Source organism: Topomyia yanbarensis, chromosome 2, assembly GCF_030247195.1.
Source record: "Topomyia yanbarensis strain Yona2022 chromosome 2, ASM3024719v1, whole genome shotgun sequence".
NCBI lineage: Eukaryota > Metazoa > Arthropoda > Insecta > Diptera > Culicidae > Topomyia > Topomyia yanbarensis.
The window spans coordinates 340,614,408-340,641,611 of NC_080671.1; the positions used below are offsets into that span (position 1 = coordinate 340,614,408).

The following is a 27,204-nucleotide window of genomic DNA, read 5'->3' on the forward strand; positions in this document are numbered from 1 at the left end:
TTTGTGTGATTTGTAGACAGGTTAGTGTAATGATTCAATTTACAAAAATCGAACGTTTTCTAACGTTTCGATATAGGTGCTCCGTTTCAAAATTTTCGGCCAGAATGTTGCCTGTTTTTCTAAAAGTGAAAATCTGCTGTTGTACTGAATGAAAACCTTCGACTTTTGCGCTGATTGGAAATTGTTGTGACTAGTTGTGTAGAATGTACAATTACTGAAAATAACAGATTTTGTGAAAGCAGTGGTTGGCCCGTACAATTCGATTCCAAGCGAGCCAGTTTTCGTTGGAAGGTCCATCTCTGACAATAGAAATAAACTATTTTATTTTGAATTCAACTACAACTTCCTTGAAAACAGCACAGCTAAAAAACTTTTGGGAAAAACGCGCAAACCTAAATTTTTCACTATAATCAAAACTAGTGCCCCCGCCGCACAGCATCATCAAGATTGATAGTAATTCAAGCCGGGAGGAAAGGGGGAGGGAGGTTGTAAGGCAATGGAAAATTTCATGTATAATAATAATACTTTATAATTGGCTGGTTCTGAAAACAACTTGTTGGTTTGTGGTTTATTTTGGGTCACAATTTAGGTCCGCTCGATTTCTGATAGCTGTGAATTTTTCGCAGGGCGACAGTTTCTGTTCGGTAGCGATGAGGCTTCTTAACGCCAACCGTGACTGGGGCACTTTTACACGGCCTTCGTTGCCAACCAGCTCCCTGTCAAGGACGACGTCTCTGTACAGCCAGCATCACTGCCATGAAAGGTAAAACATTGATTTTGAACCGAATGATTAGAAGCTGTATTTAGTTACAAAATGTCGATTTTCTGAATGATATGATATTAAATCATCCCACAAGATGCAAAACGTCGTGTGGAATGCTTGAATATCGAGCATAGTGCCGAACATAATTCTTTGTTTGGGGCTTTATAGCTATAACGCCCCATATATGTCGGTCGCTGTCAAACTCCATATGATAGTATAGGGTTGCCAGGGGGCTGTTGCCAACTGCTTGCGGGGAGCCTTTCCTCCGGTGGACTTACGAGCGGTCTGTTTGGTACAGGCCATGTAGCGAAAAATGCTGATCTGCTACTTCTCTGATGCTGGTAGTAGGACGACGGTTAAACGCTCGTTTGCGTGCCTTCATTCATAAAAGTTCAACAATATTTTCAAAGAATGTTGCAAATTGTCAACTTGATAATTCCAAAAATACTCCAAATAAACTATGAATGTGCTAAAGTCGACAAAATCGCATAGAAATTGCTTATTCCAGAGCAGAATTTACCGGTCTAAAGTGTATTCTACTTCACTCCGGTTATGTCTCTGACATTACCCACCCATCTTTTTTGCCTACAAAATGCCCTGTGTGTATGCAATGCTCATGAGCCGCTGGGACATCAGCATTGCTCGGAAATTGCTTTTCAACGCTAAGCATTGCATACATACAGAACATTTTGCAGGTCACTAGAAGGTGTTCATTTTACCACCAGCACATGTTCATTTTACCCACACGCTATAAACATGTCTCTTTTTTGGACATGTTTTGAAATCAAGAATAATGTTTGAAAACTTGTGTTTATGTCGAAATATTTTCACCAAATATGTACAAACATGTCTAACAAGAAACGTATGAGGTGATTGTAGTATCTCAATCACTTATTAGTTAGAAAATAATGACTTTGCTTAACGTGTTCATTTTACCACCAGTTCCCCTAGATCACTCATTTCACCGTCCAGCTGGGCGAACGAAACTGTTTGTGCAGTGTACAGTATTCATCATAGCATCACACCAAAAATGAATTAAATTCACAGTCCAACTTCCACTTTGCCTACGACGACGATACATCGACTTTTCCTGACTTATGGCCCTTGTTCACGTTTGTATCCTTCAACAGTCACAAAACCACCTTTCAAACAAAATGGAAAGCAGTCCTTGTCGTTGTCAATGGAATTTTTTTTTCCGTGAGACGATTGCGAAAAACATCAATCAGCCTCCTGGGTGCTCCAACCTTGTGCCAACGTCGAAATGATCGATGATTTTGACTTTAGATGTTTCATATCATAATACAGCCCGATCAAACTATGGTAATAAAATGCAATAAAAATAATATCTCTCGTTCAATCTTCGATGCGCATTTATTGAGTTGATTTTCTAACGAAATATGAATCATAACGGCATTTTAGGTATTGGTTTTGTTACTTCATTTGGTTCGGGAAGTAACAGATTGGACAAACAATGTTTCTTCTAAGAAGCTTCGATTCTCTATTCCACGTGACATCATAATTTGTGGACGTTAAATAGACGACCACGTGCATGAATATTTACTAGGTACATATAGTACCAATGTAATGGAGCATAACAAATGCCCGCTGGGAACAGTGACACGAAAAGTAATCATAGGAATGAATAGTCAACTAGGGTATGCAGATGGTAAATACATATGTGTAGAGCACGAAACGCAATATCTGTTGTGATTCTCTGTTTAAATTATCCTGCTAAAATGTATTGATAGTGGATATGCTCATTTTTAACACGTTTTTCGTTGTATCCTTAAAATAAGTATCATAAGTTCTGGGAAAAGTGGGTTTTTTTACTACAATGCGAGTGGAACATTGCCCCCAGCACAGGGAAAAGATACGTTTGAGATAACGACGGATCTCTGCTGGAGAAAATGATACTATTTTTACAATGTTTGCACAGGGATTGTCTGTTCGATACATAAATGAGTATCAAAGCGATGTCCAACGTTGGGTGATAACCATGCTTACTCGTACACGTGCGGAAACGCTGCCTGTCATACATAGCATTCTCTATGAGACATTTACAGGTTAACCGGATGGGTGTTCTCCGTCTTTGGGGTGGTGGTCGCTGTTACGATAGTTCAGCGCCTCCTCTTCGGCACCTCAAAAAATTCACATGGTGTTTAGAAATAATAACCATGTTTTTTAAACTTTCTGCATCTCCGAGGGCTAGCTGCTTTTCTGATAGTCGTGTATTATTTTAAAATTGTCACTGGAACCGGAAAACGGTCAGTTAACTACAGAGAAAACTGATGAAACAATTGGTATGGCGCCGGTCTCATTCATAGTTTGTTCGATCCCCGATCAGCCAGCATCAAATAAGATTGATGCACTTGTTCTGTAGGGTATCCTTAGCTTTCTTAGTGTCGACCATGTTTTGACGAGTTTCGGTACTACGATACTGAAACCCGACAGTCAAAGATTTTTTTCAACAAAAAAAGCTAGAAAAACCTCAAAGTCAAATGAAAACGTTGAATGTAATATTATTAGTACTCTCATATACGTAAAGACAAATATGTGCAATCAACAGTCTATCTTCTGACCTCGCACAAAGCAGAAGCAAAAAATCGCTACACTATAGGCACTAGTGAAGCAGGCCAGCGCTTTGCTCTATATCCAGTGCACAAACTGTATTGTATCGTGCCCTCGGCTGCGCAGTGAAATGTGTCTGCCAAAAGAAACAAAAGCGCCCGAGCCACGGGATAGTACAATTTCGACAGATTTTAATAACCCACAGTTCGGGAGCAACTAGTTAAAGTTAAAATGGATCCTAATCTCGCGGAAGTTACGCTCATTCAGCTTCACCACGTCAAAAACTGTGTTTTTATTACGTTTAGAAGCTTAGCACATGCAGAGAATTCAACGAATTGAATAACACCAGAATTACTCCGTTTTTTTTGCCTTCTGCAGAGTAGGAGTTGGGCGTTCCACCCAAGTCTACCGCATGGTCTATGGTAGAACATAACTCATCATCATGTTTTACTGCCGACGCCGGCCGTCTTTCAATTTCATTGCTTTCGTTTCTCTTAGTCTCAAATTTGCCGAAAATAGCCAACAAAATCGATACAGTAAATTTTTGTTCTGTAGATGAGAAGTTTTAATACAATTTTTAGAGCTTAAATTTTTTAAGGAAAAACGTTCCCAAATGCAGGAAAAATATTATTTATTCAACTAATCGTTAAGGTACGAGGAATATTCATATACTAATGGAATTTTTGAGTTTTGGGATTTTAGTTGATCTATTGGTATTCAATCGTGATCACCGCAATCCTCTTAAATAAAAAAGGGTTTCAAGGAAAAAGTCAATTATCAATACTTTTTTATCAATTTATGCTTGTTTATTTCACTGAAATTTGGACTACCAAAATACTATAAGTTAGATGTAACGAAATCATTGCTTTATGCCTTTACGTAAATTCAAATTTTCTTGAAATTTTTCTCACAGAAAAGGTATGTAATCCCTTAAGGATAATAATTTTAAGACATCATTTTATTATAATTGCTTCCCTCCCCAAGGTTGAGGGGTTTGACGGTATTGCAAACAGCATCAAGCATATTGCGTGGATCAGTGCTACAGAACCTCCGACAGACAATTGCTTTAAGATGATTATTGCAATACGCCTCGATAGTGGTGCATCGAGGAAACCGAAAGGGCTTATGTGCTTTTTTATGTTTATTTCATACTCTGCACCTGCGCATACTAACGCTCAACTACTAGTCTACGCGCAGTGGCTTGGCAGACTGGAGGGTCGACGTGTATCGACTTTTGCTGTGTGCCGTGTTTGCAAATATTGTTCCACAGTTTGATGGCGGTATTCGTGAACGGGGCTTACAGTGGGGGCAATTGTGTGGCCATTTAACGGCCAACTTTGTCATCGTGCATAGGCTAATTAAATTAATTTATTAATAAAATTGATTTAATAAATGCATAAGTAGAAACCTATTAGTTGTCGTTCTGTAACAATTGTAATTTTTGGTCCTAGTGTACAATTGTATTGTGCTAGTCGCATGTCTATCTGTGTATGTGTTCGTCTGAGTATTTGTGACAGTTGGGTCAGGGAGTGGCGTATATGATAGAATAGTGGCTAATACTTTCAGTGTTCAATTTGTGCTATCGATTCTATTCATTCAGAAAGGTTGGATTGGATAAATTAAGGCACAATAAATTTAACGACGCACGTGAACCATCCATTTCCGGCCAGCATAGCATGTTGAAAGTCTAACACAATGCAATTGTTAATGGTGAACATTTGTTGCATTTAGACAAGTTAAAGTAGTTTGAGTGCATGTTACATGTATTTTTCTATTCTATTTCATTAGTCTGTTTCTTTTTTACATCTATTAGTTTGCTTCTCCATTACTCATGTATACCAAAATAGTACCGGTCAATTTATACACTTCTAGTCAAATTCTTTGCATATTTTTTCTTCATTCGGCATGTTATGATTACTTTTATTACTATACTTTATTAGACCGGCAAAATTTTTTTTTGGGAACACTGCTAATTGAAATGGTAATTGGATGCACAAATCATGTGCAAAATATGATCTTTTCCGATAACTCTGGTTCATCCACAAGATGTTTCAAGTTTATTACCTCGAGCTGCTCAGGGTGAGATGACGCCGCCGGTGGTTGAATGGTAAGCATGACCCCCACTCATTCCAGTTGGCCTGGGTTCAATTCCAGCTGAGGTCGCTGAGATTTTTCTGAGGTGAAAAATCTGTGGTCATGTCTTCCTTCGGAAGGGAAGTAAAGCCGTTGGTCCCCGGTCCATGAGTTGATGGATCGATAATCTAGTCTAGATAGTAGATTCACCTCTCTGGCGTCGGTAAAGAAGAAGTAGAATCCAACTTCTATACTTACTAACAAATTCCTCCTCCCGTGATACTTGTGGAGTGCGCAGTAGTATATAAGGCCTCTAGCAAAAGCAAGCTTCCCTTTCCTTCCGCGATCTACATTCGAGCCTGGCCGGCGCAGGTATTGATCAATAAACACTTTAGGATTACCAGGAGTTGAACATAGAAAGATGTCTCGCTACTCCCAGGCATAATTATCTACTGATTTCCTGTGCAACTTCAGCTAGTCCAGATCGATAACGGAGTAGCAGCCAGGGGCGGTCGCACAAGCTCAAGCTCAAGCACGAGCTGCTCAGGGTGAGAGAAATTATGATTGTCTGTGGTGCATATGAATGTCACCCACCATCTCATGCACTCATTTAGAGGGTGACCCATTTGCCTTCGGTAATATCACAGACAATGCAACTAGACGAGGACCAGCGAAAGGGTGTACTTACGTAGAGAATGCTCAAAAGCTACGACCTGATTCGACGTCCTGGACGACAACCAACGACGAGGGCTGGCGATTCCTTTTGAGTCCGAAATTCGAGCAATATCAACACGGGATGCAAAGTTACTAACCCAAGGCTCAGATAAGTTACAATATCACTATTCTTCACTATTAAACATCTTAACTCTATTTATTACTCATAAATAACCTAATTCTAAGAGACGTCACTTGCTACTTGCGGTTTGGTTTTTCTGGTTTAGGCGGAAGATGGCCGGATCGTCGACTGGGTGGCATGTTGGGTGGATCTTGGCGGTTTGCGGTGATAATGGCTGTGATAATGGGACTGTGGTCCAACGGTTTGCGGTCGGAGCGTCCTGGGGGATTCTCACAGCAGAGTGTGGCGAGCGTACCTGGACCGGCCGATGGTCTTTTCTGCTATCGAGTGTACATCCGATCTGTGGCTTTTGGTTGCCGGTTTTCAGGGTTGCCGGGAGTCAGAATGGCGTGGTGGCTGCCGGGATTGTTTCCAGGGGTTTTTGACACATGGCGACGGACAGAGAACCACATATTGGCGGTAGTTTCCGTTTCTGTTCTTGATCTCGTCCTGCGAAGGAATAGGTTCCAGATGACAATCTGGAGCCAAGAATAAAAGGCCCTCTGGGGACCTACTCAGAGGTATTACTAACATAGCCATACAACCATGTGGTACCCGCTACCATCTTCCCGTCTACTTTTTGTATCCAATTTTTACCTTTTTTGCCGGAATTTTAATTTGTCTGTGAACCGTCTTCTCACTGTTATTTTATTTTGCGTACAGCTAAATTTTAGATTAATAGTTTTAAACGATAATCAACTTTTAACACGAATATTTTACAATACCTTTTAAACTCTATTGTTCTAGCACATTAATCAATACTTTTATCTTTGGACTTTTATTAACTGTAACTATAAAAAATTGTTGTAATCCACCTAGTGTCACAAGCCTTTCTCATTTATTTAAACTATGATTTAATGGCTGGTTATGTTCAATATAACATTGTGAAAATATCTATTTCATTCTTATTACACTTGATGAGCAAAATGCACGACTATCACGAACCTGATAAGCAACATGTCGATACTGACACACTGAAACAAACAAAAATATAATATTTATATAACTTAATCAGCGTGAGTTCAATGTTGTCTTCATGCTAACTTCATGGTGGAGAAGGGACGGGATATAATTAGTAGGAGGGGGAGGATGTGTCGGGAATCATCTAACTTATTTTAGTATACGGTGTGGATGAAGGGGATGCATGTGGAAGGTTGGTCTGAGAGGGTGGGGAGTGTGACAGGGGGGCCGGGTTGAGACAGGGCGGGAGCGGGTTCATAATATACCTTCTATTTGAGACTATGTTAGTGAAATATGGTTCAGTCGTCACCAGTCGTCAGCTTTAGAGCTGGAATTTGCCCGGAACCTCGTAACTTCCGGAATTATCGATAGTGGACAATACATTCCAATAATTTTTGATTCGACATCAGTAATCTAGGCCTGCGAATCGAAGTAATTTGATGTTCATTTCAATAGATTTTAAACCTATGAGGTATTACGGTTGTACCGGTTCATATGAGAAATTACTATGTGACCGCAATATCCTACCTGTAACTCCGGAACCAAAAACCAGAACTGAATAAAATTCAATAGTCATTAAGAGTGTAATATCTTTCATTTGAAATCAAGTTTGTAAAAATCGGTTAAGAGTTTACTGGAATATAGGTGTGACATTAGCTTGGGAACTTGGCGAGTTCCCCGGGGGCATCAAGATCCGCCATAGGTGACCAATGTGGTCAAAACTACTTTGATTGGTCATAGATGATATAGACCCGGTCATAGGTGATATAGACCCGCAAATCCGAGTAACGTTGAACGTATTTGAATATGTATTTCATCATTCGGACATCATAGGGTTACCAGTTTTTATGGGAATTTGCTGTGCGACCACACTCTTCAACCCGTAACTCCGGAACCGGAAGTCCGATCAACTAAGAATTCAATAGCGTCTTATGGCAGCGTTAAACCATTCGTTTTGAAACTGAGTTTGTGAAAATCGGTTCAGCCATCTCTGAGAAAATTGAGTGACATTATTTGATACACACAGACATACACACACAGACATTTTGCGATCTCGACGAACTGAATTGAATGAGATATGACACTCGGCCCTCCGGGCCAGAAAGGAAGAAAGCATAAAATTAATTAACCTACACCACGCGGACACAAAATTACTTTTATAAATTTACGAACACCGCGCGCATTTCTAACTTCGTTAGTCGTCAGGAACGGAAAGAAGCATCAGTGCCTGGAGCTGAGCCTAAAACGGTGTCGCAATCGTAAGTCGGCACCGGAGATGACCCGAACACCTCCGAATTTGGACAGCTCGGCTATATCCGTTTGCTAACCCTTTTGCTGGCTACTCTACCCAGCGTTGTCAATGTTCCAGATTTATCTGGAATCTTCCAGATTTCTCCCAATTGAACAGACATTTGTTCAAACCAGACAATTTACCAGACTTTTTAAATTTTGCCAGATATTCTGAATTCTACGTTACACCCTAGAAGGAATGCTATTATGCCAGATTTATCTGGCACAGCTAGAGTTTTTTTGAGCTTCTAGCAAAAAGACAAACCTCTTATTCTACCAGATTTTTAAATTATAAAGATTGTTACACTCAAATTTTGGAAATCTGGGTCATATTTTCCCAAACAAAAATCGATTAATGTTCTATGAAAACCAAAATGTATACCAAATTTCGATGACTTTGAGGTCGCTGTCAAGTGACAGATTTTGCCAGACATTTTTATTTGAACTGCCAAATTTTCTTTGAAAAATAGAGGCAACCCTGACTCTACCCGTGGCGTGTAGCGGCGGCTAAATGAGACAGGTACCGCTGTAAACAAGTGTGAAATGATGTGGGTACCATTTGGGTGGCAGTGCAGCTGGAAGCAGGAGAAGGCAGAGTTGTATTTGGATATCGAGAAGGAAAAATATTGAACCGCTCGAGGATTGTTAGTTATTGTGGCGGAGCCACCAATTGCTCATCGTAACCGGCGGTTGCAAGTTTCTATAGTAATATTTATGGAAACTCGGAAATAAAAACTTAAAATCAAATAAAAAAACTCCACAGTAACTCTGCATACGTCAAAATTTAGCTTATTTTATAACGAGCAGCTAGAAGGTTGCATATTGATTGGAGGTTCCCCGACAAAGTTGTTTATCTTTGAAGACCAACCGATTTTTTTAAATTTTCTATTCTAAGCATGTGCGAGAAAGAGAGACAACACTTAACTTTAAATGAAAATATCTTTTTACTGCATATATATATATATGTATATACATATGTATATATATATATATATATATATATATATATATATATATATATATATATATATATATATATATATATATATATATATATATATATATATATATATATATATATATATATATATATATATATATATATATATATATATATATATATATATATATATATATATATATATATATATATATATATATATATATATATATATATATATATATATATATATATATATATATATATATATATATATGGGGCATTCCACGCAAAATTTGCCACAAAAAAATTTTTGCCCAGATAATTTTTTTCTCGATTTAGTAGTCAAAAATATTCGACACGTATTTTTTTATTTCAACATAGTAGGCGAGACTATCGAGATTTTTTGTGTTTAATTTCACCATTTGAAAACAACCTACTTTTTTCAATCGCTCGTACTGTTAAAACTAAAGAAGATACCAAAAAGTTCCTAAGACATGAAATGTGCGCCTTTTTCACAGCTTTCGGATTAAGTATATTAATACTTACACGCAGAGAAATGTATATTGAATTCCAAAATAATCCGCTTTGAATTCAAAAATATATTTTTTTTGAACCACGGCCTAATTGCAATTTTTTTAGATTCAAAAATATTTATTTTTACCTTCAAAAAAAAGTTTGTTGTTTCTATTATAGGACTATGTTAGATTTAATAATGTTTTTATTTAAATCTATCATATGTTTATTTTTGAAACAACGCTAGTTTTTTTTTGCTTGAAATGCGCTTTTCATTTGAAAACAATGAAAAAATATATTTAATCCAAAAAACATTTTTCTTTTGTTTTAAAAAAAGGTTTGGTTAATATTAATATTCTGATTATCATATTTTTCTGGAATCCGTATGTGCTCATATTTTGCGCCGATTCCTAATTTCGCTCATTGTGATCTAAACCAAGATTTTCAAAAAATGTCATAACTTACAGAAAATAAATAATTTTTGAATTTTTGTTTTGAATTTTGCGATTAGATCGTGAACAGAACTAGAAGCCCGCGCAAAATATTGCAGCATCTCGTTATAGATTAAACGCAGGTCTGAGATTTTCGGCTTTTATGCTATATATATTATATCTACATAATTACAGTTTCTAAGGAACAACTTTCATGGATGTATGCATTTCGTCCTTTCCGCTAGAAAAAGGTGTTGTGTTAGTCCCTACACATCCTTACGTTCGATGAATTTTAGGGCATCAATAGTGTCTCCGTTTTCTGAAATATTAATATATATTAGGTTTATATTACATTATTAACAATTAATTTACTCACCTATAAAAGCACTCACTATCACATCGCAATAATCAAACGATTTTAATATTTTGAAAATATCCAAATCTTCTAATACTAGTGTCTCGACCGCAATATCTGCCCGATGCGTTCATTTTTTCGTTTGCGTAATGTAACAAAATGGCGGAGATCTAACCATACACGGTCATTATTTTAAGCAATATTTTTAAATCTAAAGCAAGTATTTTTGTTTCAAATGGTATTATTTTAAAACCAATAAAATTTTCTTTTGGCTCAACTAATTCCTTGAATTTGAATCAAAGTTTCAATATATTTGATACGAATATTCCTTTTTTCCCTAAAAGATTTTTGAATCAAATTGCAGTATTTTTGTTTCTAATATGAATATTGTAGAACCCACACTGTCCGGTATTTGAAAAAAATATTTTTATTTCCGTTTCAATTTTTTTTTTTGAATTTGATTCGAAGTCGCAAAATATTTGAATCCAATATGCCTTATTTCTCTGCGTGTACTCAACGTATTGGTTTTATGGAAGATATTGAAAAGTTTAAAACAAATCTATTTTTTGCAAACTTGGACATGATTTTTTTTTCTTTTTTTATTGTATAAAAGGAAAAATCATTTTTCTTGATGCCATAAAAATTTGGGAGTGGGCAATTAAATACTTACGGAGATATGAATTTTTCAATAGCGCCTTGCGCGCGAAAAACGTACCGCCACGCGCTTCGCTCGTACTGAGACTTGGGTGTATGAAGTTTTACCCACCAGCGCGTTGTGTAAAACACACTTGCGATTAACTTTACTATTTATTGCATTTAGCTGTATGTTTATTTTCAGATTTATTTTGTCTTAATCATTCAAAAGTGTTGCCGGAAGAAAAGATTTTCAGTTTTAATTTGAAGTCCACGCTCGTCTCAACATAGTGAAATGATTGTGGTCCAGGTATGGCATTTTTCGAAACAATTCTGTGGATTTTTCTCTGCTCTTGCATCAGAATAAATTGGTTCGATTGACACGTTTCCTATGTTATTCTGAGATTTGAACTTGAAACATTGCGTGACAAAGCAGCTTTCCTTGCCACATCGTACGACTCAGTTGCGGTCCACATTTGATCATCATTGATCATTTGTAAACTGGCTCCACAAATAATGGCTTCGTCGCAAGCTCCTTTTCCATGGGCTTTTGTGCGAAAATGTCACTGTGTGGGGTGAATGCAGTCAGATTTGTGGTGAAAAAAATTAGTACAACGTTTCACATTTTTAAAATGTTGACGAACACCATCAGAAAAATAAATGCAAACATTCAAGGTTTTCAAAAAGAATGGAGTTAAGAGTAGGACGTAGAAACGATAGGTAACTAAACTGAAAATAAGATTGAAAAAGCGCCAGAAACTTGAAAAGCATTTGTTCAAAATTTTTTGCAGAACTGCAAGAATCTCTCTTCAGCAATCATTTATCGCCAGAATACAAAGATCATATTTTAATCATTTTAAAAATTATCTCATACAAAGATATTCCCAATTGTTTTATATTATAAAATCAACCACAACATTGAGTATAAAACAATAATAATCTAAAACAAACATAACGCATTCGCTGTGTATGTTTTACTTTAGGGGGGCGTCTGATGTAAAGTGCTTAAACCGAAAGTGATTTTGGTTTACGATTTTGAAGGTAAGGCAACAATGGACCGCTTTTGTAATGTTAAGGTTTATTTATACATTCATTATGTACGAGAAAAAATTGCGGTCACACAGAACCACACAAGCGTTCCAAGAGTAGACTTCTAACCATTTTGACGTCGAGGAGCGCCACGGCGAATATGATAACTCTTGATAAAATTGACTGAAAGAGGAAATTCAATAAGATTTTTAAAATTTGGATTATTATTTACTCGATTAACAAAAAAAAAATATAAAATGGTTTGAATTTTGGAATATGGAATAGCCTTATAAAATCCGAAAAATCTGATATTTTTATGTAAAATTCATTGATTTTTCTTAAAAATAATGAGAGAATTTTTTTTATTCAGTTTTCCGTGGTTCATCGACTGGCTACACATATTATGCATCCTCATAAAAAATCAAGTCAATCCGTTTAATAATTATTATTGTTTAGTGTGTAAAATCTCATACAGTCAAACCTGAGTACGAGCGAAGTGCGTGGCGGTACGTTTTTGGCGCGCAAGGCGCTATTGAAAAATTCATATCTCCGTAAGTATTTAATTGCCCACTCCCAAATTTTTATGGCATCAAGAAAAATGATTTTCCCATTTCATCCAATAAAAAAAAGAAAAAAAATCATGTTCAAATTTGAAAAAAAAATCGATATGTTTAAAACTTTTCAATATTTTCCATGAAACCAATACGTTGAGTAAGTATTAATATGCTTCATCCGAAAGCTATGAAAAAGGCGCACATTTCATGTTATGGGTACTTTTTTGGTACCTTCTTTACTTTTGACAGTACGAGCGATTGAAAAAAGTAGGTTGTTTTCAAATGGTGAAATTAAACACAAAAAATGTCGAAAGTCTCGCCTACTATGTTGAAATAAAAAAATACGTGTCGAATATTAAATTATCTGGGCAAAAAAATTTTTTGTGGCAAATTTTGCGTGGAATGCCCCATATATATATACTGTATATTTCATACATTTTACATACAAACTTGGAAACTCCTGTGAGTGACCTAGAGTTTTCGGAAAAATCTCATATTTGACAAATGGTATGTGAGGCCAATTACCGTTTGATTTAACAGTGTTCCGAAAAAAGTTGTTGCCTATATATACTTATATAGATGCAAACGTACAAGCGCTCGTGGCCTTCGCGATAACACTAACCTGGTCACAAAAGCGACTGTGCAATTGCAATCATCTACACATACTTACGCCCGCGATTTCGCCAACATGAGAACACCCCGGTAGTTAAGTAAACGCAGCACCTACAAACTTCCAAACGCGGTCTTAAGCTTTAACCCCCCATTCGCGCGGTCATGAACGGTCACGTCCGGAAGTCTAATTTCGATCCTAGCAGTCTAGACTATTGTCTTCAGTTAAAGCAATCAAAAAAGTGACGCACATATTCACTAAACAACACGTTCCATGGTGACATGACCTGGAACTCTAGTGATATGAGAAATCTGACTCTCTTTTACCATCTGTACCATACACTAAAAATTAAGCATCAGATTCACGGTCCGCACGCGATCATTCGAGAATACACGCTACATGAAATTATACACACGAAGTCACATACACGTGACAAACACGTTAACATACTAATGCTTGATCCCTTCGCGACCATCCACAGCACCAACACCCGCCATCTCGCAAACGTAACATTCCGGTGATAAGATGAACGTCTCAGCGCTTATAAATTTTCAAACGCGGTCTCAAGCGTGAGCCAACAAACTCCCGCGCTCGCACGATCATGAATCGGTCACTTCCGGAAGTGTCTATCCTTGGTATTAGTAGACTAGGCTCATACCTTCAATTGGACCAATTAAAAAAAGAAAGCTTTCATATCCACTGGACAACATGTTCCATGGCGACATGACCGGGAACTAATATGGGGTAACTCACTCCCTGCCAGAATATGAATTGTATACCGAAAACTAAATATAAGAATGAAGGTCCGCGTGACCATCCAAGAACGCACGCGAGTATGTGAATGGCCATACGGTTACAAAATCCAGTTTTGTACACGCGAAGTCACACGCGACAAACACGTTAACATACGAACGCTTAAGCCCTTCGCGATTAACAACGCACACCTACGCCCGCGATCGCGCAAACTTGATAACACCCCGGTAATAAGGTGAACGTTTTAGCACTTATGAAATTTCAAACGCGGTCTCAAACGCGAACCTACAAACGCCCGTGTTCGCGCGATCATGAATCAGTCAAGTCCGGAAATCATTGCCCTCCGTCCTAGCTACTTAGGTCCATATATTCAGTTGGATCAATCAAACAAGTAATGCTCATATCCACTAGACAACACCTTCCATGGCGACATGATCGGTGACTATAGTGATATGATAGATCTCACTTTCTCCTAGCATCTGAGCCATACACCAAAAACTAAATAGTAGATTCACGGTCCTCGCGCGATCATCCTGTAACACACACGAATATACGAAAGGCACACGGTTATAAAATTGAATTTATGAACGCGAATTTAGCACAAGCGACATACACACTTACACGCGATTGAACACGTTGATGTACAAATGCTCGAGCCCTTCGCGATGATACACGCGATCGCGAAGTCTCTAAGGTCCGCACATATCTGAGCCGTGCATTGAATATCACATTCAGAATTACGGCCCGCTACAATTGGCCTTAAGCAGTGTTTTATTGGGCGCCATTGCTTGTCTCGTCAGGAAATTGTAGTATGTGATTCTGACGGGGAGCCCTTCCAAGAAACCTAGCTCCACAGATCCAGTAGGACAACTCTCGAAAAAAAGAAAACATTTTATTATAATTGCTTAAAGATAGCTTTGTATGAAATGACAAAAAGATTTTTTTTAATATATTTTCCATTTTGTACAAGAGATACCGCCAGCAAATATGTCTTAATTAGTGTTAATAGGGATCTTTAATTTGGAAAAATTGTGCCAGTTTTTCGTTTTTATTGATAGCAGTTGTCCTTACGAGTACACTCATATAATTCTTAAACCTTAATTATTCTTTTCTGGTTTTTAAATTAAAAAAAAACCAAATTAAATTCAACCAACAAACTAACAGTTGTCCGACTAAATGACGTATCTACAAATATCTCGTTCGCCTCATTGTTAACCGGGACAGCACCCCACACAACATGATCTGGTACTTTGTCAATCCGCTAACAGCTCGCCATTCCAAGTTTCATCTGCAAACTATGGTAGATCTGATAAGGCAACCTATAGACTCATGCAAGTCGCACGGGTTTAGATGTGTTATTGTCCTAAAAGGAAACAAACTAAAAAATGTTTTTTTCAATAGTTTCGGGCCTAAAAATTGGAAAAGGACTGAGATATTAACTCACGATACTAATCTGCATCATAATATGCCTTAACCCGCACACCCCTAAAGATCCCTATTAGGTGCAAGTAATAGATAGTATCCAGTTTCCTACCTCTTTTTTCTTAAGGGTTTATAAATACAAAGTTGGAACTCTGAATATTCTGAAAGTACATACTTTTGAAAATATCTGTGCGAAATTTGATCCAGATCGGAGCATTAGATTTTAAATTACTACTAAAGTGGACACAAAATTTTAAACGCAATTATCTCGGAATGAAGTTTTGAAAAATACCGTTGCGGTGAACGTAATATCTCAAAAACTATTCATCCGATCTTAAAAAGAATTGTTTGCGTTTTTTGTATTATATTCTCGTACACTTGAACGGTTTCTTTTTCATCAAGAAATTTTCGATTCATTGCAGTGAATTTTTGTTTAAAATTTTGAACACCACAAAACTCAATTTATTGGTCAACATGATTTTTTTGCAAGAAAACAAATTTTTATTGAGAAACCGATTCGTTCAAGTACACCACAATACATTTTTCCTCAATAATCTATTTTAGTTTTCGGATTTCAGTTGAGCGGTTCGGCTTGGAGAGCGTTCACCGCAAACCTCTGCCAAAAAACATGCCATAACTCCGACAACCTTGAAATTTTTTTTTCTAATTAAACTTGTTTTTTCTATCTTCGGTAGTGCTACCAACGAACAGTCTTTCGCTTTTTCAAATAAAATTTGCATAAAACACTTTCAAAAATTCACGAACATAACTGACTTTCTCGCCACAACTTTGTATATAACCCCTTAAATCTTTTAGATAGGACTACTTTGATACGACCACCTGAAGGCCTGTATACTAATGTCGTTTTTCATTGAAAAACACCGAGGCAGTGGGTTGCACTGGTTTAGAACTTTCTAACAGAAATGGGAATGAAACATGTCTAGTTGCCTGCCTAGTTCTGCTAAAAATTGCAACACCTGTACAATCCACTACCCCGGGGTTTTTCAAAGAAAAACCCATAAGACTCAACTTTGCTGAAGACACTATACATCTATAATGTAACCATGAGTATTTATTAACCTTATTGTTAAAAAGAGAAAGCACACCATACCATTAATGCACCACATTCCGTAAAAACCGGAAGACTTATAATCAATGTCGTATCTTCCTATTTATCTTTCAGACTTTCGTCAATCACAACCGCAAAGTGGCAAAAAATCTGACTACTGGAACGTGGTCTGGAAAAACAAACTGCCGAAGGAAACAATAATATCAATTATAATCTAAACAGAAGACGCCTACACAGACAACGCTCCCCTGCACGTAATCTTGGCGGTGCAACCAGAACCCAGCTAACAGATAACCATTATTCGCGTCACGCAAACTGCGCTCCGGTAGCGAGCGTTTGCCCGACGCTACTGGTACATAGAGGCCTAAACAAAATGGGAAGCCTACCAAATTTGAACGAACTGTCGACGGAGCGGCTGGAACGGCGACTGGAGAAACGCGAAAGGATTTTGGCCCGGGACCGAATCATCGAGAGAGACTTTGCCCGTGATAGGGATGCGGTGGCACGGGGACTCGAACGGCCGGTGTTCGTACATCAGCAACAGGTTTGTCCATCTTGAGAGACTTGACTGCTTCTTTGCGGTGATGGTTACTAATTACTGTCGGGGTTGTTTCTGATTGGATTTTCTGAACCGTTTCATTTCCCCAATGTCTGAAATGAGTCGTGGTGCGGTGTAGCAATTAATTCTGGAAAAGTTTGGTACAATAAGCCGCTTCATTGGAAGTTTTTCATAATAGCTATCAAGCCGTCGTAATCATAGGAAACCGGGCACCGACAACGGTCAGCTAATGAAGCCCCACGGTATTTTGTTTTCTAATATACCTGTTCCGAGAATCATTGAAGGTGAAATTGCTTACGCAAAACAGGCCTTGAAAATTCCTTATACCCACACATCAAACTTTTATGTTGGCTGGATGAAAGATTAAGGTTGCATAATTACAAAGGAAATATCTTCTACGTGTTTCTATGTAGGCTATAAATTTAAACTAACTTTAATCTGTGACCATGCTGCTTGCGATGAAAAGAAAAAATTTCAACCACCTATAAACAATATTGAATCTTTGGAGATGATTCTAGCTGCTACAAACCTCAAACATTAGAATAGAAGTCTTGATCAAGGAACCCTAACTAGATTTTTATTCATTCATAGCATAACAGTTGAAATAGAAATCTTTGAACTACAATCTCGAAGAATGAGTAATTTCGCATACGTATGCGATTTGTTGTAGAATTGGCAACGAAAATCAACAGGTTTGAGGGTTCATCTCCACGTTTGATGCGCTGCACTATTTTTTGAACCATACATCATGCATATTACTAGTTTTCAAGTAATCTGAACATGGCTCTACCCCATTTGGTATAATGTGATATGGCATAATGACCATTTGGCATAATGGTTATTTGGAATAATAGTCAGTTGGCATAATAGTCAGTTGGCATAAAGGTGACTTGGCATAATGACCATTTGGCATAAAGACCATTTGACATAACGCCATTTGCCATAACGTCATTTGGAATAATTCTATTTGGTATATGGTATATTTATTTGGCAAAGTGAACATTGGATTAACGACAAGGTAGCATCTAAGGATTTTATTCTACTTATGTAAATTTTAAATAGAAATTTTGACAATCTTTCTATTTAAGAACAGCTCATGTTTAAAAGAAGGGAAAATCATCAATGATTTATACCGAACTATCTAGTCTGTACTGATACCAATTATTGAAAGATAAATGACATACTTTACTGAAAATTCATCCTTCTTTTAACTATGAGCTGTTCTTTAATGCGAAAGTTTGCAAATTGCTAATTTCATATTTCTACAATTTATATCTGACTGAAAGCAAATTTTACTTTTAAAATCCTTGTGTAGATAAATTCAGTGAACTGAGCGTTTGTTCTGGTTGTTCTTTTTCTTTTAATAGTTTATGTGCAAATTAAAACAAAATAAATGATATTCAATGATTTTGTTCGTATTAACCGTCATAGGGATTAGAAAATTTAATTTAAAAAATCGTCTTGATTGCGAGCCCAGATTTGCTGCTATTGAAGATAATCAATAGTATCAAAATTTTGCAGAGTTTCGCATCAATTATCCGATCTTTGGTACGACGCTTCTTCTCGGAGATTAGTGACATATGCACCAAGATTTGTAAAACGATTATTTTTTCCTCTAGTCTCAGTTCTTCGATGATATGCATCTGACCAGCACTGCGACCCACCAGACGATTCCAACGACCGTGCCATGCTTCAATTTGGTTGGTAGTACGTGGGATTCCATCTTTCACGTTTCGGTAAACCGACTAAAGATCAGGAGGATACAAAGGTTCCGTTGTATGTACTCGACCTGATTTTGTGTTACTATGTTATTATTTTTTGATTGCCCGCAGGTTCTACTGTATCGATTTTGTTGGCTATTTTCGGCAAATTTAAGACTAAGAGAAATGAAAGTAATGAAACTGAAAGACGGATAGGTATTCTAGAGTGAATCAGTTATAAACTTAGAACGGAAAACTACGACTAGGCAGGCTCATATGGACATGATCGAAAAGAAATATGAAGAATCCTTTGCCTTCTGCTAAGTAGGAGTTGGGTGTTGCACCCAAGTCTACCGCATGGTCATTGATAGAACATAACTCATCATCATGTTTTAACTCGACCTGATTTTGTTGTTAGTCTAGATTTGCCTAACACGTAATATTCTTCAACATACTTGAAAAATCCAGTAAGTTCAGTCGGTACTGATGATTTGATGTTTGCGAAGGCATCAGATATTTTTTCGGAAGATAAAAATGCGACAGCTTGTGTTTTTTTTGTATGTATTAATATAGTTTTCATTTTTGTTGAAAATCTGAAACAAACGATTTTGTTGGATATATTTCCACCAGTGCTTAAATGAAAAAAAAATCCATTATGCCTTGAACCAGGGAACTCTGCGAGAAACGCATTGGTAAAAACCTTCCTAAAGCTGTTAAAATCACTTCTGGATGCAGTTCAACGTCAATCTTATCAGCAATTTCGATAAGCTTAGACAATGCTGCTCTATAGAGATATTATGATTTGCTTGTCATCAGAGCAAACACCAAAGGGAACGCAGCATCAAGGGAACGTGCAGTTCACCCCTCGATAGTAAAAATCAGACGAAATAAACTAGTGGAATGTATTGTAGACCAGGTTGATCGTTCCTGGACCGTCAATCACCATTCTCCCTGCCCGCACACATAGGCATTCTCCTTGTTTGCGCACATTCAACAAATGCGGGGTGCTAATTGGTTATGCCAAATCACTCTTATGCCAAATCACTCTTATGCCAAATGGCATTATGCCAAATGGCATTATACCGAATGGCATTATGCCAAATGACAATTATGCCAAATGACATTATGCTAAATGACCATTATGCTAAATAACCTTTATGCCAAATGACTATTATGCCAAATTGCCATTATGCCAAATGGTCATTATGCCAAATAGCATTATGCCAAAGGGCATTATGCCAAATGACATTATGCCAAATGGGATAGAGCCGTTTAATTTGGCACAACTTTGTGATGATCAAGTACGTTTAATTTAAATTTTCCATTACCCGTGAAAACACGCAATATGGACAAAGAGAAAATACAAGGAATTGACATCCTAATGCACGGACTTGATAGCAATAACACAACTTGGATCAGATTTAAAATTAGGAAACTTGTGAGAACCATATTATCTCACCGTTTGACGACGATACATTTAGGCTACAACAAAATTTTTTGAAAAACCTTTGTAAACTTTCAAATCGTTCCAATAATCATTGAAAATCCGACGATTTCGTATTACGGCTCAGATGCGGATCGACAACACACCGCGTTGCGCGAATGATGTGTGTACTCTAGGTTCCGTACGGTACAGGCGGAAGAGGGTACTTCTGAGTATGCTAAGTAAAGGAAAAGAGGCAGTTAAAGCAGTATATTGATGGATGTTAAGAAAGTGTGTACGAGGGACATATAAATGAGATCGCGGTTTATCAGTGCATCCCGAACCCAGACATTAGGTGATCTTTCTCGGGCCCAAAGGGAATCCAATCGTTGAAATCTGGCAGAACAATACTCGGAGCATGCCCAGACAATATGTTCGATATCGTGATAACTGTCCCCACATCCATTTCTCTACACCAAGGTTTCGTTGATACTTTCGGGATTATAGAAGCTCTTGGGAGATATAGAAAAAAAAAAAGCATTGAAGTAGATCGGTCTCTCGTAGCTGCCATCTTCTAAAGTGCTGCTTGATCCAAATAATCTTCATAACTTGGGATGGAGCAATGCGAAGTAACCCAAACTAAGGTAATCTTCTACGATCTTACAGACAAACCATGCGGGAGCACCCATATATTCCCCAGACAATAAGGAATGTGCTTTCTAGATTTCACCGAACAGAAAACCTCTATTGAGCTGAAGCTGTCCGATTCGACAAAGTAATGATTGGTGGGCAAAGTATCAATAATCCCAAGGGTATGCTGAATAGCAGCAAGTTCTACGACATGAACTGAAGCGGGATCATTAAGTTTGAATAAGGAAAGTAAGATTTTGATTGAATATGCCGAAGCTAGTAGAGCCATCGATAATTGACCCGTCGGTGTAAAATATCTTGTTGCAGTCGAAATTTATTTAGTTTTTGGAAATTTACTATGAAAGATGTTTGGGATCACTTGCGGACGTATGTGATCCGAGATTCCACGAATCTCAACTTTTATGGATGTGTCGAGGAATACTGTTGAATCCTAAGCATTTGAGAGGTTGACACGGTTGGGATAATACAAGGAAGAATTGATATTTTGTGCGACGTAATCGAAGTACAAGGACATAAATCGGGTGTGGGAATTGAGCTCGACAAGCCTCTCGAAATTTGCAATTATTAACGGGTTCAAGATATCGCATCGGATGAGCAATCGATATGAGAGGTCCTAAAATCAATTTTCAGCAGAAGAACGCCCGCCAGCACTTCTAGACTCATCGTATGTGTCGAGTGCATGCAACCCAAAGCAATACGCAAACAACAATATTGGATTCGCTCCAGTTTGATGAAGTGTATAGTTGCAGCGGAGCGGAAGCAGGAACTCCAGTACTCCATCACCGACAATATCGTTGTTGCCTGATCAGGTCTCCTGGGTGGGCACCCCGTCATGTTCCGGTTATTGTACGGAGATGGTTGATCCTTTGTTGGTACTTCTGTTTTCGATACCTAATGTGACATCCCCAGGTACCTTTAGAGTCGTACCAGAGCCCGAGATATTTGAATATTAAAACCTTTGAGATATGTAATAGAGACCACACCGTCTTCTGAAAGTTATCTTAGCGTGCAGGAATTGACAAGACATTCGTCAATGTCATTCACGTAAATGTGGAGGCTTAAACATGAGTCCTACGGAAGGATCATGTAGCAAAATCGACATCACGTCGATAAATCACCATGCGAAAAATTCATGTATTTTTCAGGCAACAAGTTCAGCAAAAGTTGTTTAAAATAGGGAAAAGACCATCCTGGTTCAGATTCTCAGTAAGAATGTTGATAGAAACTGAATCAAATCCCCTTAAATACCCAAAAAAGCTGATGCCACCTGCTCTTTACTAGCATAAACAATTTCAATTTTTGTTGTGAGCAACGCAAGACAATCGTTCGTCCCTTTGCCTTTACGTCCCTTTGAGGTTTCGAACCAGGAGGAGGAAAAGAATCATTTTACTCACACAACTACTCACACAACAACCGGATACAGGACAGCATTGCAATGGGTCGACCCGAGTTGTTATTGGAGACTGGATTTGGATTTTGGATGATGATGGCCTTCACTTGCCTCCAGTCATGAGGGACAATGTTTTCCTCAAGAAACCTCTTCTTGGTAGACTGACAGATTCGTCAACAAGTTGAATTTGAATCTGTCTAGCCCTGGGGCTTTATTGTTACATGACAAGAGAGTAAGTGAAAGCTCCACCGTCGGAAAAGGTTCCGGAGCGGAAACCGGACAAGCCTTCTTGTCTAAATCGAATATCCAACGGTTTGAATATTCCACGTCCTCGTCAGTACTGATACGATTTCGTATACACAAAGCCGTGCCCCAAATAGTGCTCATCAATGTTTCTCTCGCTGATCCCTCAACGAACCGGTGCTAGTAACTACGTTTTTTGACTTTCATCAAACTCTTCATTCGCGTTTCTAACGTCGCGTACTGTCGGTAGGTAGCAGGTAACCAGTTGTTAGGAAAGTCTTATACGCGGCGGAAGCGCCTGAGCACTCTTTGCCCACCATGGGTTGGGAGGACACCCGCGAGAGTTCGCGTCTGGTACGCGCAGGGATGCCAACGGTACCGATAAACTACATTTTTTTTCGATATATTTACATTTGCACAAGCCGTACAGCCCGCTACAGCGACGCATCACTGCAGCTCTTGCCAGAACAGTAGCCAAACTGAGTACATTTTCCCGTACAGCACTAGAATACATTTTTGTTTTGCTGCTGTACTTCGACTGCTCGGTGAGAGTGTGGCGTAGTAAAGTTTGTTCTCTTGCTTTGTACATTTTTCTCTGCATAGTCAAAGGGAGAGTCCCGTACACGAAAGCGTTGATGCCGGCCGTGGCGTAAATGAGCCACATTCATTGTCGTCATTTTTGAATAAAAATATTAAAAAGATTGAAAATATTAAAAAATGTAAAATAAGTAAAGAGAAGCTGCACCGCTCGCGTCTGGTGGCTGTACTGGGGACAGTAGTTTTTTATCATGTTACTGCTTTGCACACAGGCAGCCGTACAGCGCTGGGCGTCCTGCACTAGCGAATGACAGCAGCATCGAGAGAGAATTGAGAATGTAGGCAGAAAAATTACAGCCGTGTAAAAGGTAGGCATTTTGCATCCTTGGTTTAGTCTGATCTTGAATCCCGATATCGAGAATCAAGCCAGCCAGGCACTCGTACTTTTCCTGCAGAGGAAGCTCTTGTGTGGACTCGATATTTCCGGATATTGCGAACGTGTAGCTCTTCCAATCAATATTTCGTGTGAGGTCATACGAAATTGTTATTGTATTCAGTGATCCTAAACCGTTAGCAATATTAATTACGATTGGCAGATGGTCATTGCCGTGAGGATCAGAGACTACCTTCCACATGCAATCTAACCGCAGCGATGTCGAGCAAAAGGACAAGACTAAGGCGCTCGGGCGCGCTGGTGGGATAGATATCCGTATCATTTCACTTGTGTTCAAAATGGTCATATTGAATTTGTCGCAAAGCTCATGGAGTGAAGTAGATCGATTATCCCCGTACCGTGAAAGTTAAAATAACCTAAAATTAGTCTCGGTGCGGGGAGGAGTTCCGCTATATCGCGAAGCCGACAGTAGCTAACTGAGGCTCTAGGGGGATATAGGTGGAAGTAATGCAAAGGTCTTTGCCTTTAATTGTGGTTTGGCAAGCGACAACTTCAATGCCTGGTGTCGAGGGGATGTTGATTCGATTGAAAGAATAGCACTTAATGATCGCCAAAAGTGCTTCTCCGTAAGAGTCTTCTCCGTCCAAGCGAATAATATTAAAAGGTCTATTTCAATAGCCATGTTTCGCATAATGCAAAAGCATCGCATTTCAAATTATTTATTAACATTTTTAAAGAATTCGATTTTCGGCAATTTGCTTGTGTAAAACAGTGATCAGATACGTGACCTCGTTCAATGAGTTGACCATCGAAGGATACAATCACTGAAAGGAGAGGCAATTTAGCAGTGAACTGCATCAACAATGTTTTTACTGGGGGAAGAAAGCTTATCAAGGTGCTTTTAAGAGGGTCAGAAACATTCAATGCTGTAAAAATACGGTCCACAATGTCAGAGAAATTTATTAAGCCAGCGCTGGTTTCTTTCTCTGGCTGATATATGGGAACATTTGGGGATTTTGATGTCCCGGGAAGTGCTGGGATCTCCTTATCAGAGCTTAGGTTTCTAAGATCGGGAGCGACTTGCTTCGGTTTTGCACCAGTACTTCCTCGAGTAGTTATTTTCGAGAGACCTTGAAGAGACACCTTCTGGACTTTAAAACGAATCTTTGGGGGAGGAAATGTTCCTCCTTTTTCTGCTGCTTCTAGGCCCAGCAGGAGATATTCCTCCTGGGGTTCATCGCAGTCGCATTCGTCAGCAGACTAGTTAGTATAGATATTACTAGGCTCCGATGGCGTAGCTATCTTTAGCATTTCTGCAAAAGATAGCTTAGAACGTTCCTGAAGGGAACGCTTAAGTTTCTCCTCACGCTGTTTGTACGCGGGATATGGTAGGTAGGGCAGACCCGGCGAAGGTCACCCGATAATAGTATGAGTTGACGTATGTCCTATTTTCGTCAGCTGCGACTGATGGTATATGCCAACGTTTACACTCCAGTATCTTCACTGACTGAAGCATAAAACAGCCAACTCCACGTGCCAGCAAATCCGCGCAATTCAATCTTGAATCGATGACGGCCCCGTCACGTTCAACCCGAATAGCTGATACATATACTCTGTACTCCTTCGTAAATAGCCACCACCACCAGAATCTTCTCGGAGCGAATTTTCGATATTTCTGTCAAGGCCGAATATCGTTACGTGAGAACTCAAGAAATCTGTTATAGATTTTAAAAAAAATCTTTGGTCTGAAAGAAGTTTACGAACGATTTTATTTCAATATCCATCTCGCCTTGTTGAGGCGAATCATTGTCAGGGAAAGTCATTTTGGCACGGGCCTATGGCCCAGTTCGAGATTGTATCAGAGACATGAATGGAAAATGTAATATTACAGCGGTACTTAAATTGTAAATGTAATGGTATCCAGAAAAGAAACACTGCTGCTTCACTTATCTACTAGCCGAATAACGGTTAATATGCACACACAAAAGAAGAAAAAAAATCCGAAACCTCGAAGAGGTGGAGAATGCGCAAGATAACTTTGAAAGCGGATTAGCAATATTCTTTATTGCATTACACTGCATGGACTGGGATGGTCGACTTGTTGGTCTGAGAGTCGCCTTACGAACGGTAAGTTATCGTTATATCAAATCCGGTGGAATTAGCCTCCGAGCACAACAGTTAGCGGCCAATTGAAATACTCTCCTGTATCCAGAAGTTGTACGTGAAAATGATTCTTTTCCACCTCAACAATTTATGCGAAGCAAATGGTTTGTCAGATACACAATATGGCTTCCGCAAAGGCAACAGAATGAACGGCCTTGCGTTGTGATAAAGAGAAATTCAGTTTTGAATTCTGTAAGAAATTAGAAATAAATGAGTTATTTACGTTTAAAATATCGGCGTCGGTGGTGTACTGACAGTGAAGAAGAAATAATGAATTTCTGGCTATTTGATTTGAACCATAAGTTTTAAAATCGTTATAACTATTTTTTGAAAATTTCGTCAAAGTAGTTAAACAAGGTTTGAACTATAGTTTTGTAAAGCTGGTTTTTTCATATTGAGTGAAATAGCAATCTTTATTAACGTAAATGCAAATCAATTGATTTCCCCATATAAAATCCCATAAAAACTTTGAACGCAATGCGCAAACCCGGGAAGCAACCGACCGCTCCCAAATTTTGCACATGCATTTGGGACCACAAAAGGAACTCAAAAGGAACTGTGCTGAAAAATGTCACTCTACTGTGCACCGATTTTGAATTAAATGATTTTCAGAAAAAAAAATAGTAGTAAGTAGCACCGAGAATCGATTTTTTTCAGTCTATTTCAGGCAAATCTATGTTGACGAGACCTGATCGCAAATTTTGTAAGTTATACAAAGCCTGTATTATTTTTGTGCATCATTCAACGTTCGCTAGTCGAATGAGAAGGACGTTGATGTATGGTCAGATGGTGCGATAAGAAGACAATCTAAATTTTCATTGCACATGTAATGTTTGGTACATATTTTTGTACCTCATTCAGCGTTCGGTAGTCGAATGAGAAGCATGTTGATGCGCGGTCAGATGGTGCGAACAAAAGGAGGCAATTGACGTTTGGTGCTTGCGTTACGCCAAACAGAACAGAGCGCCAATACTTCGACTCTAAGGTAATGTTACATTAGAAATACTGACGAAGCATCAACTTACATGAATCGGTGATATTTTCATTGTCGACACTGAAGTCGAGTAAACGTTGGAATTTGAACCATTAGGGATGATCCATAAATGACGTAGCATTTTTTGAGTGATTTTTAACACCCCCCTCCCCCATCGTAGCATTTCGTCACAAAATTCCATATACCCCCCCTGATAATTACGTAGCTTGACGGTAACCCTCACCCCCCTCGTTGTCCCCGTAAAAAAATTTAAAAAAATCAAAAACGATGTTAGTTAGATGAAACGGGTAAGATTGTCGTGACATCAGGTCAACCCCTATTCCCCTTTAAAAAAGCTACGTAGCATGAC

At 38.4% G+C, this 27,204-nt stretch overlaps 1 protein-coding gene across 1 annotated transcript in view; it reads left to right on the forward strand.

Annotated features, from left to right (window-relative positions):
* LOC131684068 (uncharacterized) overlaps nucleotides 1-27,204 on the forward strand; it is a 63,464-nt gene that overhangs the window by 21,058 nt on the left and 15,202 nt on the right. The window contains exon 2 of the mRNA XM_058966595.1: nucleotides 16,916-17,345. Within this exon, the coding sequence (XP_058822578.1) occupies nucleotides 17,175-17,345 (171 nt within the window). The 5' untranslated portion in view covers nucleotides 16,916-17,174. The remainder of the gene's footprint in view (nucleotides 1-16,915; nucleotides 17,346-27,204) is intronic.